At 37.6% G+C, this 19,285-nt stretch overlaps 2 protein-coding genes across 7 annotated transcripts; both read right to left on the bottom strand.

Moving 5' to 3' along the window:
* Nucleotides 1-719: 719 nt before the first annotated feature.
* kbtbd3 (kelch repeat and BTB (POZ) domain containing 3) lies at nucleotides 720-6,266 on the bottom strand. The gene is made up of 3 exons (XM_088639187.1): nucleotides 5,935-6,266; nucleotides 4,824-5,068; nucleotides 720-4,374 (listed from the first exon to the last, which is right to left on the bottom strand). Exons 2-3 carry the CDS (start codon nucleotides 5,042-5,044, stop codon nucleotides 2,775-2,777), a joined length of 1,821 nt encoding a protein of 606 aa, XP_088495313.1. The 5' UTR covers nucleotides 5,045-5,068; nucleotides 5,935-6,266; the 3' UTR covers nucleotides 720-2,774.
* A 660-nt stretch (nucleotides 6,267-6,926) lies between these two features.
* elmod1 (ELMO/CED-12 domain containing 1) lies at nucleotides 6,927-18,821 on the bottom strand. 6 transcript variants are annotated; one of them, XM_088639183.1, is made up of 11 exons: nucleotides 18,687-18,821; nucleotides 17,020-17,097; nucleotides 13,665-13,810; nucleotides 13,474-13,502; nucleotides 13,081-13,178; nucleotides 12,844-12,973; nucleotides 12,058-12,191; nucleotides 11,678-11,746; nucleotides 10,465-10,515; nucleotides 9,050-9,183; nucleotides 6,927-8,520 (listed from the first exon to the last, which is right to left on the bottom strand). In XM_088639183.1, the coding sequence occupies exons 2-11, from the start codon at nucleotides 17,034-17,036 to the stop codon at nucleotides 8,348-8,350; spliced, it is 981 nt and encodes a 326-aa protein (XP_088495309.1). In that variant the 5' UTR covers nucleotides 17,037-17,097; nucleotides 18,687-18,821; the 3' UTR covers nucleotides 6,927-8,347. The 6 variants fall into 6 exon arrangements, with proteins under 6 accessions (XP_088495309.1, XP_088495310.1, XP_088495308.1 ...); XM_088639184.1 differs by having other exon boundaries at nucleotides 18,691-18,779; XM_088639182.1 differs by lacking the exon at nucleotides 18,687-18,821 and adding an exon at nucleotides 17,857-18,336.
* Nucleotides 18,822-19,285: the final 464 nt, after the last annotated feature.

Raw genomic sequence — 19,285 nt, 5'->3', positions numbered from 1 at the left:
ACTGGGGTATCAGGATCCACACAGACCGCAGGGTGAGCACCCCCTGCTGGCCCCAGTAACACCTCTTCCAGCAGCAACCTTAGTTTTTCCCAGGAGGTCTCTCATCCAGGTACTGACCAGGCTCACACCTGCTTAGCTTCAGTGGGTTGCCAATTGTAAGTTGCAGGGTGACATGGCTGCTGGCATTTTGTTATAAACATTAAGGTGTTGAATTTCTCTTTTACCAATTGAACTTTTCTACATTATATAAAATTCCAGAATCTTATCTTCATTTGTACAGACAAAAGAACAGACTTTATTTGTACAAAGGAAGAATTCCCAATACTTGGCCAGTAGTTCAATAAGCAGATGACTAGAACTGGTCTACTGGAGATCACATCTTTCAGTGTTTACATTAGAGAATGATTCTGTTCAATTCTTAAGGGGTTCTCACAGTTCTAGTTATGACCAGAAGAGGGTGATAAAGTTGCATAACCTATTGCTCCTTAAATTTATATTTTTCAACTTTAACATATTTATTGAGAGCTTATCACACAGTTAGTGTGACAGGATCACAGGAACAATATTGAAAAGCCTTCCTTACGGACTTCAGTGTTGTGTTTTTACATATCACTGCAAACCCAGGGTGAAATTGAAGACCAGCGGTACTCAGGGTAGCTTTGCTTGGTGTGTAGTATTGACTACCAGCCTTTCAAATTAAAACCCAAAGACAAATAATATATCCTTCAGCTTTGAGGCTACTTTATTAAGATAGAGTTAGGTAACATGGATAACTTACATAGCCTTAATCATACAGTATGTGTGTACAATATTTACTCATTCTTCACTTTTCATGCATTAGAATATAATTGAATAAATATACACTGATTTGAGCATCAGTGTCTCAGCATTTGATTTTGTTCTGAACATGTAAAGCAAAAAAGGTCTAAATGGCAAAATTCATTGTAAAGCAGCATAACATCTGAATCAATATAAATACATTTGTACAAAAATGAAATGGAAGAGACATTTTGCCTTCTTACAAATCCTCTATTAACACAGAAAATTGAATTCTAAAAATATAATGAGAGTTTTGAAAGTGGTAGTCCACTGAGTAACATCACTACTACAATGATGGATAAAATATTGCTTTTTTCCCCTCAGAATCCTGTTTATATTGTCTTTAGGCAAAATTAGCATTGATAGTTACAAAAAGTATACAGTGTGACTCATGGTGTTTTTCATGTCTGTGAAGGGATGTCAGATGCTCTACTGCCTGCTGCATGACAAATGTACATGAATCACAAGTTTTACCATTCTCAGAAAGCACATCTCATGCTCAGGCCCGACTAAATCCCTAAATCAGGAAAGGAAAGCCAGTTTGATGATGTATGAGATGGCTGGACTGCGGAGTTCACAATACTTACTCCATTCACAAAACCACTCTGACCGTGACTATAAACACAAGCATCACCATGACTACAGCTGAGTTTCCTTAAACATACCAAACCCTTTTCATTGCTCACTGATGCACTGACAAGCCATGCACAATAGTAAAGTTTTCTTGTTTTTTCTTGTTACCCTAGTATTCAGCTGTTACAGAGCAAGGATGATCACATACCAGGGCTTTAGAAGGAAAAAAACTCACACCTATTAGCCAAACTTCATCTTTGTTACCTCACATTGAAATATACTATCTAATATACATACTGTTGTACATAATATAATATTTCTTTGTATGATACGCATTTTATGTGGTTTATTAAGGCAGTATAAAAAGTATATATTTGAATGTATGAGAGACTGCTAGGATAAACAGGCAAAATCTAACTGATAATGTGAAAGGGCATGATCAGGTTTGTATTCTGTGTGTCTGGTACATGAAAAATATTAAATGACATTTGTAAGGGCCCGTGTAGCATTAATAGATTATGTTGAGTTTTTACAGTACATCTTGTATAAAAATGTAGTTTAAAAGTAATCTTAAAAATCATTGTTATTAATAATAAGTACAACACGAAGAAAGATCAAATCAAGAAACAGTACTCCATACATATTTTCAGGGAAAGCAGCAGGAATTACATTATTTGAATGGTATCAAAGAAGAGAAAGGAAGTAGTCTCACACAGAAGTGTAACAGCAGCTGTTTCTTTTATTTGCCAGTATTTGATTGTTCATGCTTCCTGTCGTGTCCTGATCTGGAAATTGAAAGTGTATCTGGGAAAATGAAGAAAGTCGTGAAGTAAAGGCCATTTCATTGACTAAGTAGGTACTGTCTCATTATTACAGCCACCGAGCAGTCAGAACATATAAAGCTAGGAGCAGGAGGTGATTTAGACCATAACATTAAACACATCAGCTTTTGTATTTTTAGAAAGAACTTCATACAACAATAGTTCAGATAAATACACGACCACTCTACATCTACAGTATCATGTATATATCTGGATCTTTCGTCTTCATGCTTTATGCTGTCTTCTTGAACTTGAACAAAGATTTCTTCATTCTCAAATTATTAAGGATAATGGCCTAAAGCTTTGCACAAAAACTGAGCTTTGGCACTCATAAAGTGTTTTTTTTTACAATGTTGTAACCTACAAACTGAAATGTCGACAGGATCGAAACCTTGCCCTGGCTGGGTCCTTGTTTGTGATTGTTCGGGCGTATTCAGTGACAGCTGTGCTATGTATGAAACAGGGCCAACCTGTAGAGAAAGACATACTGTAGAACGAAGCCATTCCTTTTCGAAGGATACAGTCGCCCCTGGATATGATTAGTTTCCCACCACAGTGCGTTCATGGGTCTGCCTTCCACGGGTCTCTGTAACGGTTGAATCGCATCACCTGGCAATGGAATTCTGTCAAGGCTCTTGGCATGGGAGAAACCTCCTCCCATTCGGATCTGTTGCTGTGGTAGACCTGCACTTCATCCGTTATTTCGTCCGGAGCGTAGTCTCCGCCCAGTATGTAGATTTTGTCTGCAATGCCAATAGCTCCTGCATTGAATCCCGCACACTCAAAAGAGCCTTCGCCCTTCCACACACAGGTTTCGGGGCAGAAGCTGTACACCTTGTAAGTGGACAAATCACAGATGTACAGAGTATTGTTGACTGGCACTGCTTTGACCAAGGTGGCATGAAAGAACTGACCAAATTCAGCAACCAGTTCTGACCACTGGTTGACCTGGGCGTCATACCTGAAGAAACAGTCTAGCGACGGGTTGAAAATGTCAGCTATTTCTACTTCGGACCCCAAAGTGTAGATGACATTATTGCAGGCGCTGGCTTCAGGATAGTAAATACCTCTGGGCAGAGGACTCACTGAGTTCCAGTCTTTTGTGAGGGGGTTGTAATACTCCACATCCAGCAGGCTTCTGATATTCCTGGCCCCTCTTGTCTTTCCCCCGATGACGTAGACCCGGTTCAGGGCTCTGACGGACGTATGCATAGTTCGTGGACTCTTCATCGGGGGTATCAAGAAAAAGTGGTTCTGAACTGGACAGTAGCACCAGGTCTCATCTGTGGCATCATGGAAGGGCTCGGCGATGTGCAGTCTCACGGCCCTGCAGCAGTTTCCTTTGCAACCCCCCGTTACAAAGAGCTTTTCCCCAAAGCTAGCCAAGCTGGAGCCAGACATGTCCACGAGGTTGGAATGAGGAAGCTCTTTCCAGCGGTCAGTTTCGATGTTGTAGCAGAAGGCGTGGCGAATCTCCCCGTTCTCTTCCGTCTTGTGGACATAGATGTACTTCTCCGTGGTAGAAGGACGAGCATCAGGAAAAAAGCCACTGAGATCCTGGAGGCTAACAATAACCTCTCTAATGATCTGAAGGCAGTCCCCATTGCTTGACAACAGGCTCTCTGATTTAGAAATTTCCTCCAGGACTCCCCTGGGTAACTGATGCAGTCGAACCAGTTTGATTAAATGGGGAAAGAATTTTTGTCTGTTCTCCAAACTGTGCTTTGTCCACAAAAGTACTGCGTTCAGGACAGCTTCCTCGTCTGGGACATTGAGCTCATCTGCTTCCAGGCATTTCTTGAAGACGTTGACATTCATCTCCAGGAAGTCGGCAGACTTCGTCAGGGTGTGAAAGTGCTGGACCACAAACTCCAGCGTGCGTTCGTACAGCCGAGTGGATCCGTACCCTTCTGACAGAGACAGCAGCTGCAAGCAGTTCAACAGGTCGATGGTTTTGATAAGATAATCACTGCAGGCTTTTGAAAGAATGGAGATCTGCAGGAAGGAGGACAACTGGAAGAGCATATCTACATTCTCCTCTGTGATCATCGTCTGTCCAGTGTAGGCAAAATCCAGAAAGGCTTTGATTGCTTTGGGGGACAAATTGCTCATTGTCACACTGCCATCATCTCGCTCTCTCATGTTCACTTCAAACATGGCCCTGTGAGGAGGTGCAACACATTCCAGTTACTGTTTGGGAATTTCAGGCTTGTGCAATAATTACAGTATGTGCACCTATGTTGATGGCGAAGAAGAGAGCCCTACATAAAAACTATTACGTGAATCAATTTTCATTTAGTGGGGGTAAACCATAACTAGACCCAGTCAGCTAGAGAAAAGTTAAAAACTACTGTACACATTGACAAACACATTTTGTGTCATGTGAGGCGTGGACACTTCATTGAACATTTCTTTAAAAAACGACAACATCTAACATTACTACCATTTGTCCAAACTATTTTCCCATGTAATACAGTTTTAAATTTAAAGCTTAAGGCCTGAGTAAAGGAAGAAAAACACTTTTTTCTCCTTTCATGTAAGTGACTTAAATCTGAAGGAAGTCAACTTTGTACTCTTAGGTTGTGTCTTCTAACATGTAAAGTACAGTACCTGAAAAAATCACTGCAAGCCGCAAGCACACAGCGATGGCAGGGTATTGTCTCCCCTTTGACCAGGATTTGAAAATCGAAGAAGGCATTCTTCTCCCTGAAACTCTGAAGCACACTCAGGATCTCCTGTCCATGGTCCTCTGCCACCAGCACAACAGGTTTCTTCTCCGGCACTCCATTGCACACAGTCTGGCTGAACGGGTCACACCGGCTCTCCATCATCACAGTCGGTCAGTTTAGGACGGACTAAAATATAACAACAAGGGCATTCATTCATTTAATACTTATTTATAAAGGATTGCACTGTTGAATTCCTAAGAGTGAAGAGAAACCTAAGGAGCAGCTACTGTAGTATGAAAAAATAATTTACATGACAATTTAGATGGTTCCCAAAAAAAGGGAATGCACTAAAATATAAAATAAAATTATGTAAATATATTATATTTTTTCTACTATTGCACATTGTGGTCCTGATCTGGCTTTTTAATTGCCAACCTGTTTTCCTGTAGGAGGACCATTACATATCTCTGACATGCAGAAAAGAAAACTGGATGTAATCAGTCTTTACTACCAAAAGGCATTAAAATACTTTCTCTGTCTAAAATAATCACATCGAGAACAGCAAACAGTCCATGCAAGCCAGTGTCAGAAATTGGTTAAATATTCGTATACTATCTAGCGGAATTACCTGAAAGCGAATGCAATATTTGCAACGTGACTGATGTGCAACCTGTAAAAACAAATGAAAGAAACTTCTTTAGCAGCCCCAAGCAAGACCTGTCTGTGCATGCTGCTATGAAACTTGAGCATGAAGCAGCCATGTCCAATACGGACAGGTCATTTAGTAAAAACCTGCCACAATGGTTTCCCGAGTCTTTTCCTGTTAATAATTCATATATTAGGGTGGATAATTTACTATCCGCAGTCTGTTTAATTGGATTTCCATGGGTCTTGATGTGCTCCTCAGAAGCAAGCGGTTCCGGAGTATTCGCGGTTTTATACAATGTAATAGTGGTTCAAAATTAACAAATATAATCATAAAATTATTGTAACCGTTTACAACTACAGCGAAACCACGACGTTGAACTGCAAATTCAAAATATTGTGCTTACCTAATTTAGAAATATTCAATTCTACTTTACCTACGATTTCAGCACCCTGGACAGCAATTGCTGCTCCGCCTCGAAAAATATACCGGAAGAGCGAGAGATCGGAGTCTGAAGGCATGATAAGACAACAAGATGAGGAAATGATGTCAGGGTTTATCTCTGTGCTTCCTGGCAAAGGCAGACAGGTATTAAAGTTTTTTTTACTCCTCTCTCTGGGAAAAAAAAGAAAACGTTTGTTCGAATGGAATTCCTCCTTTCACGCAGGCTTTCATCGTATTTGTTGTTTACTTGTCACCAACAAAAGACGCATTTCATACTAAACTTACTCATTGAGTGTCCATTTCTGCTTGTATGATTGAGTTACTGAAGATTTTAGAAATGTTCTTTTAAGTTGTCGTATCTTGTTTCCCATTATTATTCTGAAAATATCTATAGATTTTAGAGAGATTTATGTTTAATAAAATAGGCATAATAGGCCTGTCAGGTTAACGTCTATGTAAAAATGATAGGAATAAAAAAATCATCAGGCAATTAAAAAAAACAGCTTTTAAAATATAATTGGAAAGCAGCTGCATTGCGAGATGCTATGATGTGTAACATAACAGACTTTGTTATTATTTAACAGGGATGAACTACTATTAAAGCTTTATTAAGTAATTTAGTACACTACAAAATAAAGTCTGCATTAAAAGTATTTGTAGTACTAATTTTATTTTATATACTTTTTAGGAAATTAACATTTACAGTGAATTAATAACATTTTGTTAATAAATATTAATTTATTAATAAATATTTTGCCTCGATTCAAATGTTTGTTTTGTGTTTCTTAGAATAAATCTGTTGTTTCATTTTGTCAACCTAGATTTGATAGTGTAAAACGTATTGAGAGTACTGTATTGAGTGTGCTGGTTTAAGAAAATGGTGCAGATGTAATTATCAATCTACAATCCCTGTACTCTAAAAATGTAAGCATTTAAAACACAAATCCAGTTACATTTTTTATTACATTAAGCGTTTAATATAATAAAAAGCATATCTTTTTTACACTTAAGTACACTGAATCTGCACATTACACAAGCATCAGATCTACTAGTGTGTATTGTCAACAACACATAGGCCTGAGTAGAAACGGCACAAAAAAGCCAATATGCTGGACTAATGAATTTCAACATGCGCCATGATACTGTGACAAAGATTCTTTTTAAGCCATTTACACATCTTTTCCTAGGAGTGATCTACATTAGTGCACGCTAAGGCAAAGCCCTTTAATTTTAAACACAAATGCATTTTTTATTAACCAAACTGTGTATTTACAATAAGTCAAATCAATCATACATGGAAAAGAAAATAACTAAAATAAAGTGAATGATTATATCCCTGCCTTATTCCTGTTAAGCTGTGAAAGTAAGCTTAAGAAATAGTTCCACCACAGATTGACATTAACACAATTTTAGTGCAGCTAAAAACATCAATTTTAATACTCAGTCAATAATACTATACTGAAATGATTTCTTTGCAAAAATAATGTTATAATTCACCTTTCTTGAGATCTGTACTGTTTTTGACTGCACAACATGCTTTAAATATTATTATGATTTCATTAAAGTTCAGCATGCAAACCCTGTAATTCCTAAAGAAAATGACCAACACAATAGAGAGCTGTAATAATGAAAAGAATAAAAACCTTGAATAAATTAAAGGGCTTTACAAGACTATACACAGTTAAGAGTCAATTTTACAAAACATGCCATGATGCTAACATTTTGTATACATTGTGATGCTGTCATGGAAAACATTTACAAAAATAGAAAAATCTCCTCTAGGGAAACTCCGGGAAGAGAGAGTCACATGAGGCAACAGGAAGTGCAGACACTGGTAAACAGCTAACCTTTGGAATGGATGAGTGTGTAGCAATACTGGAGATGGCAGAAATATGGTAACATAACAAAAATGCATGCATTAGTGCTGCATGGATCTATCCTTAAAACGCTTAAATAACTTCTTTATTATTGCTTTGGCTATCTGAATACTTAAAGTGAGTCATATTCTGTTTTGGCATCCTATCGATAAACAGGTACACAGTACAAATGGCCCACTATCAAATTAAAACATCATTAAGTTTCTCTCAGTGTAATAGCTAATCTTTCTTTAAAAATACCCCTGTATGTGCATTTATTTTTCTCTAATCAGAATAGTCATTGCAGTTGTTTGTTTATTCAGATTGCAGGATAGCCGCCTTGCTTGCAATACTTTGGCTATGTCGGTTAATCAACTGCAGCACTGCCACGCATGCATACAATTGCTATGGTCATTCATTTTGCTGGTGGTGCTCAAGGCTGCAGGTTCAATGTGGATGAGCAGTTGGCAGTGATGAGACACAGCTGGTGAAAGGAGGAGGAGGTGTGGCCAGGAACAATTACAGGTTGATTAAGTGATCTGAGGCAGTGAAATGGGGGCACAGGGCCATATTGGGGTTCCTCAGCTGCTTCAGGATCCTCTTGTGAAACTTTGCACGGACACAGTTGAACTCCATTATATCAGAAGGGTCCTCCTCAGTCCAGAAATTATGGAACTCCTGCATCAGATAACCTAAACAAGAGTAGAAAAAATCTTGACAATGTTGCTACAGTTTGAACAACATTCACCATTTTATTCTGTGAGCTAATATCTGATCTAAAAGTGCTATAAATACATTTGCCTTCTAGACAGTAAATTATACAGTCTTTTTATGACAATACAAACAAAAGCACTATACATATCTAGTGAACAATAGCAAAGAGAAATACAGCACCACTACACTGTAAAATAATAGTATCTAAACAAGCACTGAAATCAATGAATTATTAGCACTTTTCAAAGAAAATTATTTTCTTGTACCGCTGTACATTAAAAAACAATTTGGATACAACGGAGAATGCACAACCAATCAGAAAATGAAAGAGAACAGTTAGAAGAATAATACAATTTTAATAAACTGGAGAGCCTGGAAACATCTGAACAGGGAGTCTTATCACAGATGCAAGTCTAGTTTGCCCTCCAGTTGCATTGCAGAATCAGATCTCCAACTGAGACAAGATCTCGATCAGATACAGTTTTCTCTGTACAGGTGTACACTTACAGAACGTCTGCTGAAAGTGCGCTAAAGTGGGCATCTCAGGGGCCACATTGTACAGATGTGTCTTCAAAGCTCCACTCACAAGCAGCGAATACGTCAGATCAGTGATGTTAATGCCCACTATAGCAAAGGAGTACCTGCAAACAGATCATTTTAAACAGGAATTTGTCATTATCGTCAATCCGTCCTGTCAGGTTATTTGCGAATTTCCAAAATATGTGGAACATCTTGTGTATTCTGTAATTCCACAGTTTTCAGCCTTTCTTCATCTACAGCCTCTACATATTATTACTCTGAAAAAACAATATGCACTCATATTGTTTGCACTCAGCCAATAAGCTTTAATTACACTCCACAGAGAACATTCAATCACCCAGATATTCCTAACCAGACTACAACATACTAGGTATAGTGTAGTTCAATCCATAACTGTGATTTATCCAAATCTGCAATATAATAAGCAATATAACAAAGGGTAGGTGTGTGTTACCTAAAACATATTTAGTAGAAAGTAGAAACGAAGACACAGCTCAATGATACATATGTAGGATATGTTGTGCAACAGAGAACGTTTGGCAGGGAAAGGAAGGCTCTGGGTATTACTGACTAAAACTTCAGTACTGAAATACTGGAGTCTAACATCATAAATCTTTCTGTTTTGTTTTTTGGGGATATCACAAGCCCTTTCCACTAACCCGTTCCCACTCATCTTACACGCCTTTCACAAATCATTGGTCAGCTTTTTGCCTTTTTGGGCTCTTCCTGCCACTTTTGATCATCTTCAGAGCTGCCTCAGCTCTTTTTATTTCCTCCTGCAACCGATCTGCTGAGGTAAGTTCACCAGACAAGCAGATTTTCTTTAAGCTAGATGGCCACTGGTGACAATTAGGCTTAATGCATTGTGAAGGCGCTTGACAAGCACAGAACAATTCCCCTGTTTTTAAGGAATCAAAAAGCACAAGTTAGATCAGGAGATTCAGCATGCAATATCTGTGTGCAGTCTTGCATGGTTTTGTTAGGTTTTTACCTTTTTAAATGTCTTTTTGATTTACCTCTCATGTTTGAGCTTAACCCACTAATTTTAAAGGGTTCTTTTTTTCTTCCAACAGAAGGTACAAAGAGAGAGCTTTTAAATCAATGATCCTACCTTTGAGTGCCCTTTGTAGGCAGCTGAATCTATAGGGTAGTAGCCAACTATGTTGCATGTAAGCAAAGGGTCTTACAGTTCTTGTTTTCTATTAGCTTTTAAATATCAAACAATGTTTTCAATTAATAGGTCAAATTTGAACACAGCCACAGTACCTTTAGTAAGGTGCTTTACCCCAGTTATACAAGCAAACTAAAACAGTAAAAAACTCTGTAGTTTTGAAGGACTGTTGCTCTTCAAGATTTGTATTGGTCAAAAGAGATTTACTTACCCTATTGCTTTATCAAACTTCTTTTTTTCCCATTCAAGTTCACTCATCTTGCTGTGAAAATACATACAAAGCAACTGTATTTCACATTGGAAGCATCACTGTGTTCTTATTTTTTTTAAATGCAGCGTGACTGCTAACTGAAAGTTCTACCACAAAAAATGAGTAAAGTTTATTTGCAACATGTAAATAATAGTGAGGTGAGAAGTAAACATAAAAAACCAAAATCAATATGAAATACAGTAAATGAAATACCTTTCTCCTTCCTTGAAAATATTCCTGGATGTGAACAAAGATGTTAAAACAAGAATGTTAAATGAAATGTGATGGATGTGGTCAACATAAATAACACAAGGTGCTAAATACAGTGCACCACAATGCCTGATTTACTTTTCACATTTGGATTCACAATGGAAATGCAGAAAATCAATACATGATGAGCGGAATGAAACACACAAGAAAAGCCATTGCCAAACCTGTCTGCAAGAGGTAGTAAAATGTTAATTTCTTCTTTATAGTTTATTTTCTAATAACTATGAACTAAATTAAGTTATTTCAAAACATTTATACTCCTAATTAACTGAGGACACCACTATCATTCAATACACTTTGTCATTCTATTTAAATTTATAAAGGGCAACATACTACATGGGCCCTCATTATGTACGAGCTTTTAAAATATTCTGTTTTTTAAAGTTAGTAGGAGTGTACTGTAGGTGTAAGGATATGATCATCACCAGCTAGAGGAAACCCAGAATGGGGAAAGAACACAAAAGCTGGAGATAATTAAGTAAGTGTTCCTTTGTAATTAACAATTTAATAAAAAAGCAACAATGTTTAAAGTGATTTGTAACCTAACCACAGACCTAGCCAGGAGGGAAGTATTTTTTTCTTAAAAGCCGTTTATAGCCACTTAAAAGCCATTTAAAGTACACATCTAATAGCCTTTAAATCATTAGAATAAGTTAGCTGCTGATTGTCCCAGATATAATTTGAATTGTTTTGCCCATTATTTGCTTTTCTTGATGGATTGTGCTTCACAAATTTAGGTTGAGGTACTAAACGTATTTCAAAGTATGCATTTAAATTGGTGGGTCATCTTATCTGCACCAGTAGGTACAAAAAGAGCACCTACAGTATCACCACATGGGCATCCCAGTGACTCAATGGTGAGTTGTCACTGTCACCAGTGTGTCTCTTGCTTTGAAAGCCTCACCTGTGCTTTGGCTGCAGAGAATCATGAAGCACTTGCAGGGCTGTGGCATTGTCGTGTTCAGCAAAGTATCTGTAAATATTAAGCTACAGCAGTTAAATTCAGCAACACTGAATACATTTTGACAGACATAAAATAATTTATTATATATCCAATTTGGGTGGTTCGAGTATATAATAAAATAAAGATGGCTATTCTAGCTGTAGGTAAAAAATAAAGTATAGTAAACTGATCTGTGAAACATGAAGAAGTTCTGTTTGATAAAACTATTGCTCCTCAAAATGAACTTCTTTTTCCAGGATTTCGCAGAACATTTTAAAGCTTTTGATGAATTTCAACCTAAAAAAATGTATGTGAACTGTAGTACAGAAGCCAATACTCACAGCAGGTTATGCAAACCAAGCAGGCCCATTCCTCTAAAGTCTGTCTTGGGGTCACTGCCCTGGAAACCAATTTCACACCACTGCTTTGTGATTCGGCCTTTCAATGCTGCATCAGGTCGCAAACACTTCCACAGCTAAAAATGGCAAAAGAGGGTAACAGTGCTGAAGAAATTTGATGAAACGCAGAAGCACAAAGATGTTGAATTCAATATTGAATATTTTTACATATTGAAGTATCTGATATTCAAGAGTATTAATATTGTAGTAATAATATTGTTTTTTATAAGGTCAAGTAGGTAGCTGCATCAGCATGCGTAGGCTGCAAAGGAACAAGTAAAGGTTTATTTCACAGCCGAAATGTTGTGTTTCTTTTCTTCTTTTCAGCCTGGAATAAACCTGTATTAGGTTTTTTTTATGTCAGTTTGATTTCTGATCAATACAAATGATAAGCAATAAAAGATTCCTTTGGTTCATAGTCCTACACCTTGCACTTGGTTTAGAAGGAAGATGCACAAAGCTTTGTCAATCGCACACTTCTTGAAATACCAATAGGTCTTGTTCATCTCAAAAAAGTAATCAATGACCTCCGGAGATTTGATTTTGAAAGCAGATATTCAAATTTGACAGAGTTAACTAAAAAAAGCCTACATGAAAACTGTGAGATCTGCGTCCCTGTAACAGGTCTGGTTTGAGTTTATATTATGCGGCAGTGTAACCAGTTATAAGCAGTATGCTGGTGCAGGCTGGATCTTGTTGTCAGGACGGCTGTCTGAGTGTCTGCTGCACCTTTAGCAGTAAGTCCTCGTGCTCAGGGTTCTCGCTGTCATATGGCTCTCGTCGCAACTTCTCCACCTCAGCCACCAGGCTCCTGTAGCCTACAATCTGGAGGAGACTGGCCTGTAAGGATATCCCCAGCCTGGAGCACACAAAAACAAGGGAAAACACAAAACAGGGGACTTGAGCTCTTTGGTTTTAAGATCATTACTCAAACACGCTCTTGTGAAAGCCGTTTTCCGTACATACTGTGGGTTAGTATCTGGATTGATCTTTTTCAGATTCATTATGTCTTCAATGGTCTTCTCCACTGAATCAGGGTGGACAGTTACAGCTGACTGCAGGAGCTGTAACAGAAGGGATGATGCAATGCAAAGAATCAACACACAATGAAAATGGTTTGTGTTCGCTCACCTGCAGTGCATTACAAACCAGATGTACAATGAGACACAGATGGGCATTCCCCCTAGGTTACTCCCCAAATCATATCAATTTCAAACTACAGGACTGGGAGGATATAAAAAGACTGAGCATTCATGTTTGCTCCAGTTTTTAATGTTACAACGTAAGAGCCAGGAGGGGCTGAAAAAGAAACATTGCAATACCATGTAACCAGACAACACAAATGTGCTTCATACTCACCTCAGTCTTAGAGAACTTGAGTGAAGACTCTGTTAACAGAGAAAAACATACATGTAAAACATGTGCGTTTCAGCACACACAATGCAGTACGCTGCAGGTCCACAAGCTATGATTGAGCTCTGCTGATTGAGGAACCTGCTAGTTCATGTGAGTGTGCTCAAGAATGTCTTGTAAGAACTACAGTACTGTACCTATCTTGAGCGTTCTTCGAGCTCCTGGTTTGTTGTTGTAGCAGATTCGCTGCAACTCACAGCGGCCTGTCATTTTGCGAATCACAAACTTCAGGGATCGCCACAGACATTTACAGTAAAGATAGAGGAAGAACTGCATCAGCACCCTGCCGAAAAAAAGGGACAGACGCAAAATGTATTTCAAAAGAATAACTTAAAGTGCAAACATGTTTGAGATCAATGTAATATGCCACTCCTTACATTTTGATATCAGATTGCGCATTAATGGATATGCATATTAGCTTTTAAAAGCACAATATAAAATAAAACTTATTATTACTTGATTGAACAGTTGAACAGCATAAACTGCCTGGTCTCCTTACCACAGAGTAGCCCTTTATTCCATTATTTTGTTTATAAACGATTTGACCTCACGGACGTCTTAATTTCAAGAATTTCAGATTTGCTAATACAACATTAAATTATAAAGAATGTGACAGCTTAAGCAATGCCTTGTTTCTCAGAAGCTGGCTCCCATATGACAACAGCACAGAACAAATGCCATGTATCAATTAAACCACAGGGACATTGGCCTCATAACGGGAAAGAGTAAGCTAAACAATTTTTCAATGCACTGGTATGGTAAGACTAAATGCAAGTGAAAAAACTGACTGCAGTCTCCAGAATTCTTTTTAATCATCAAAGAGCAAAAAAACAAACACTGCCCTTCAACTCTCTGCCTCTTTGTGTAGTCACATTATGCTAAAAGTGCTTAGAGTGTTTGCTCATGCAATTTTGGCTTAGTCATTATGCGAGAAAGAGATGAGCAATATTGGCTCTCTATCAATGCCCATACATTGATGAACTTGCCTCTATTTCTATGGAGCGTAGCAAATTCATTATAAGGTGAAGTGTCTAATTTTGTTCTGAACTGAAAAGTCCAACCACACATGCAGCTCAGTCCATTTTCTTGAGCTCAACTAGAACAGAGCAACAAACTGGGACACAGGACGCATCATCACCTTCTAATCTAGTACAGACTCAACAGGGCTTACGAAACTAGGCTAGTTCCCTATAGAAACAAATAGAGGATTTTATACTGAAATGGGCATTTATGTGTTTTTTGTCAAATGGGTCCAGCGGTTATTTGCATGTTTAGAGATCTGTTTTAAAGACTGTGTAGCTTAGGCTCAAACACATTGCCCTCTAATCAATGCAACCTTCAATTCTGCTTAATGAGCTGTAGTTCTGTCTATATATTTAACTCTGTAGCTCAAGAAAATTAAATTGATCTATTTTCTGCAATCAGCAAGTGTAGTCATTAATTCTTCAGTCATGTGGTAGATTGCCATCTTGAATGAAGTCTGGGGTGATTGTGTTCATAATGTGCTATAGTAGAATACTCTTTCTGCGCCAAAATGACAACCACTGAGATATTGTTGTATATAAGCATCATTAAACAACTTGTTTCCAGAAACAAAGCACCGTGATTAAAGGGCTCTGGAATTTGTTTTCAGCATATTCCTCTTTTCTATTCTTTGATAATTCAAAATGTATTTTAATTTAAAACAACACAGTCTCTATCCAGTTCCAGAACACCACGTAGTGTTCATGTTATCTGTCCATACAGTCCCTTCACGGGATGAATCTCAAATGTTTTATTATGATTTAACACATTAGAATCCCCCTGTACTTCACCACAAAGCATGGTTGGATATCTGTTGATCAGTCAAGAAAAACATGTAAGGACTCCAGGTAAACTCCTACGTGCTCTTAGCAATACCTATTTGGCAATATTTGGTTCCATTCCCAAATTGAACAGGTACAGATTCTCCTCTCCTTTTACTTTAAATGGATACAAAACAGAACCTGTGATGATCACACAGCAGGTACTGTATGGGTCTTAGTTCATGCCAGACAAAGGGACAAATCCCAGGAAAGTCTTCTGCACTTACACTCAATGTTAATCACATTTATATACAAACATCGCTATACAAAACACTTAGAAAACACTTCCATAGTTTCTTGATATAGCTGTAAAGTAAGTGCTGCCATTTAATCATCATCAAAGCTGCCATCAAAGATCATGCAGAAGTCTACAATAGCAATTTTCCATTAGGCAAGGATGAGAAGTATATCTCAGATATACTATTTTGTTAATGGAAGTGAGTTGATATACTGTATGTATTGTCACTACATACAATAGCCCAGAATGACTAACTTTTAGAAAAAAATGTGTTTAACTGTTTCTCCTTTACTCATATAAAATGAATTAATTTCTAGCTACAGACAGTGAAGTTGTAAAATAAGCATGTTCAGGACTATCATGTGGTAAGTAGCAAGGAGAAAAAAATCAATACTGTAGTGTTTCTACAGTACTAAACATAGGTTTGTAGACAATGTACGGTAACTGCATTAACTACCACCAAGGGAACAATAGCTGAAATAAAATGCTCTTGGGTGTGCACGCAGACTTTGTAATTAATTAGCATGTACATTGCACTACAGTACTGTGTACGACGAGAGAATCAACAAAACATAAAATTAAAACTCTGAGAGAACCACAACTATGACAAAATATTGGTTCGCGTTTTGTGTTGTTCAATGCCCAAATGACAATTATTAACATGAAAGTTTTGTTTTTCAGCATATGTGGTTAATAGGCAATAACATCTAAACACACAGGCCCAACCACAGTGTTTAGTTTACCAGGTTCTTTAGTGCTGGGCTGAAGCCAAGACAATTTAATTAATCATTCCTGTTATACAGTAGATGCTTTGCATGAAATTGTCCAGTAGCACGTCCCTGGATTGAATGAATAAAAGAACAGCCACATCATCACAGAAAAGCATAAATTCATTGATTTGTTTTTCTTACTAAGGGTCCACATTGGAAGAGACATTGAAAACATGCTGAATGTATCACGATCATATGCTCAGAATACACTTGAGGAAACAACCTGTTAAAAAATTAAAGACACGCAATGTTTCCATTTTGGGGGTTATTATATAAATAGCTTAATAATGAAATACAAAGATCATTATTGTTTGTGTTGCATCACGTTACTGTTTTCTTCCCAATTTAGATTTCTACTTGTCACAGCATAAAGGATGAAACTTCAATTATACTGGTATTTAAGATGATAATTAAAATCCCAAATGAAGATATTTCCTCCAGAATAAAAATATGTTTAAAAATGAGTTACTGATCTAGTATGATTTTAGTCACAAGAGCAACAATGAAACAACACACGAAGGTATACATGTTAAATTTTACATTCTAAATCACCTCCATAGTCTATTATAAAGGTAATAGTAATCCTTGTAAAATTATCTTACAAATAGTCCCAAAATAAATAAACACACGAAAAACATACCTTAGAAAATGCTTCATTTTGATTTTCCTTCGTCAAACCTTAATTGATGAATCAATGAAAATACTGAGGTTTCTCTCCCTGTGCAACAGAGTAAAAATACACATATAGATAAAATGCTCTTCTTTATGTTTGTCTAAAATATACACTGTATCATACTGTACATCATGGATAACTTACTCCTTTATACAATAGAAATGAAAATAGATAAAACTATTTTAAATCGATATATTACACACACAGAAGATGTCGGTATTTTACTCAATGATATTGGCTACTGTACCTCACAAAAGCCCTTCTTTGTGTGTGTAAAAGATTAAGATGTCGCTTGTCTCAGTTTTCTACTAAACCTCACATCTTAAAGACAGGAAAATAATATGAATATCGCTATATATGACAAATACGCTGTGTCATGTGCAGGCTGTTGTTTTTAGCTAATGGTTATTACACGTACCAAACGGAATGCAAGTGTCTAATAATTACCCCCCAAAAAAATCACACCACAACAGAATAATTCTGTTTTCAAGAGCGCTAAAAGTAGGGAGCAGTCCTCTTTGATATATAAAATAGAGAAACGCACAAGGAAGATGTCGCTGCAATTCCAAAGGCTCTTGTATTGTTCAGTCCTTGGCAGGTACCTGTTTCTCCTCCATGATGAACGTGTTATTGAATGCTAAGACCGAGCTACCCACAGCATCGCAATGCAGAGCTGCAGCAGACCCGATCTACCCAAGCCACAGCCAAACACAGGGGGCTGCTTTCCTGTCCCCCTCGCTCCCTAGATAAACTAATTTTAATGTTTGCTATATTTAGACGCTGCCCTACATATTGTATGCTTACCTGAGTGAACTGATACAGCGGCGTGCTCACTTGCCAAACAAAAACGTGACTAGTGTGAAGTATCAGGAAAAACAAAGATACTCAAGGGCATCGCTTTTTTCACGAGCCTAATGATTATATCCGTAAGAAAATCCAACTCCGATATAACTAGGCATTGGATAATGTACGATACAGAAACCTTAGCTTGTACGTTGGCTTCGGTATCGCAAACACTTCAGTGATAGTCCAAACTGAGTGCCTAAAAGCCCAGAAGGTCTGAACAGTATGGAGTGAATAATCGCGCATGGCATGTTTCAATAAGCATATTATTTTAAACCAAGCGGCAACACTTCTACCTTTTTTTCTTTCAGGCTAAGCAAGAGAACTATTCTTCTTTTCTAATTCCATAACTTAGTTAGCGTTTATCTTTGTTGTAGTTTTTCTCGATTCATTTATCTATCAACAATAACCCAGATGATTTTTTTTTTTACTTCTTTAATAGTGTTGTGCTGTCGCCTCCCCCCTTCGGTGGTAGGTTCGACATATTGATCTGTCGTCGCTTAGCGACAGACGAGTCCTCAGCTCCTGCTCGGACTACAGTGCTGAATAGCACATCTTTCACAATTCACACTCTTTTAGTCATTAAATATTCTGGCATACTGACAATGGAAATGGCCATCGCGGACTTTAAAAGCATGCGTTTAAGAAATGTTTTAAAGGCATATAAACATTTTTAGTGCTTCAACGATAAAATATGTGAAGAAAAATGCATTGGGATTAGGCGTTTTTTAGAGGCTACGGTGATATTAGGAAAAAGTAGCGATACAACGTGTAGAACATTTCGTTCTCACCTACAATTAAGACGGTATTAGCCTCCCATCTCTAGGCACTCCAGACAGACAAGCCCAGTCCCCACACTCTCATGACGCTGTTGTAAACCATCGGACAGGAAACACATGGAGGAGAGCTGTAATATATTGGTATAGTACTACGTCATTGTGGCCCGTACTATAATTACACGCAGACACAACGAAAATGTCATAATAAATGTTCTTTTTAAATGATTCTATTTTACAGTTCCTTGCCCGAAAAAGATAAGATGCGTAAACGGAGAGGTCTAAACTCACACGATTGGATTCTTTAAAAAATCCTAAGAGATTGGTAGTTTTCTCTAAATGTACCTGTGGGACACCAGACCCCAGGGAAATGAATTCCAAAGTACAGTCACATTTTAAAGTCTGACATACGTTTTTACAGCGGATTGCGACCTCCACTTGATAGCACTCTCAAGATTCACGCAGTGTAAGATACCACACGAGTAATGTTTTACCAAGAAAACGTCAGTGGGGTTTTTTTGTTTTGTAGAACACACATCTCCAGTATAAATTAATGCAGTTTGTGCACTGTGTGTTCTAGAGGGCTCTTAAATTATTACATTTGAAAATCTAAA

This window comes from Lepisosteus platostomus, chromosome 7, assembly GCF_059453375.1.
Source record: "Lepisosteus platostomus isolate fLepPlt1 chromosome 7, fLepPlt1.hap1, whole genome shotgun sequence".
NCBI lineage: Eukaryota > Metazoa > Chordata > Actinopteri > Semionotiformes > Lepisosteidae > Lepisosteus > Lepisosteus platostomus.
This window is presented reverse-complemented; position numbering and strand designations above follow the sequence as displayed.

Coding starts and splice junctions, on each gene's coding strand:
- kbtbd3 (XM_088639187.1), bottom strand. CDS start 5,044: ATGATGGAGAGCCGGTGTGACCCGTTCAGCCAGACTGTGTGCAATGGA. Junction 4,375..4,823: donor GCTTGCAGTGATTTTTTCAG/GTACTGTACTTT, acceptor ACCTCCTCACAG/GGCCATGTTTGAAGTGAACA.
- elmod1 (XM_088639183.1), bottom strand. Junction 13,503..13,664: donor TCGAAGAACGCTCAAGATAG/GTACAGTACTGT, acceptor CTCTGTTAACAG/AGTCTTCACTCAAGTTCTCT. Junction 9,184..10,464: donor AAGTTTGATAAAGCAATAGG/GTAAGTAAATCT, acceptor ATCTGTTTGCAG/GTACTCCTTTGCTATAGTGG.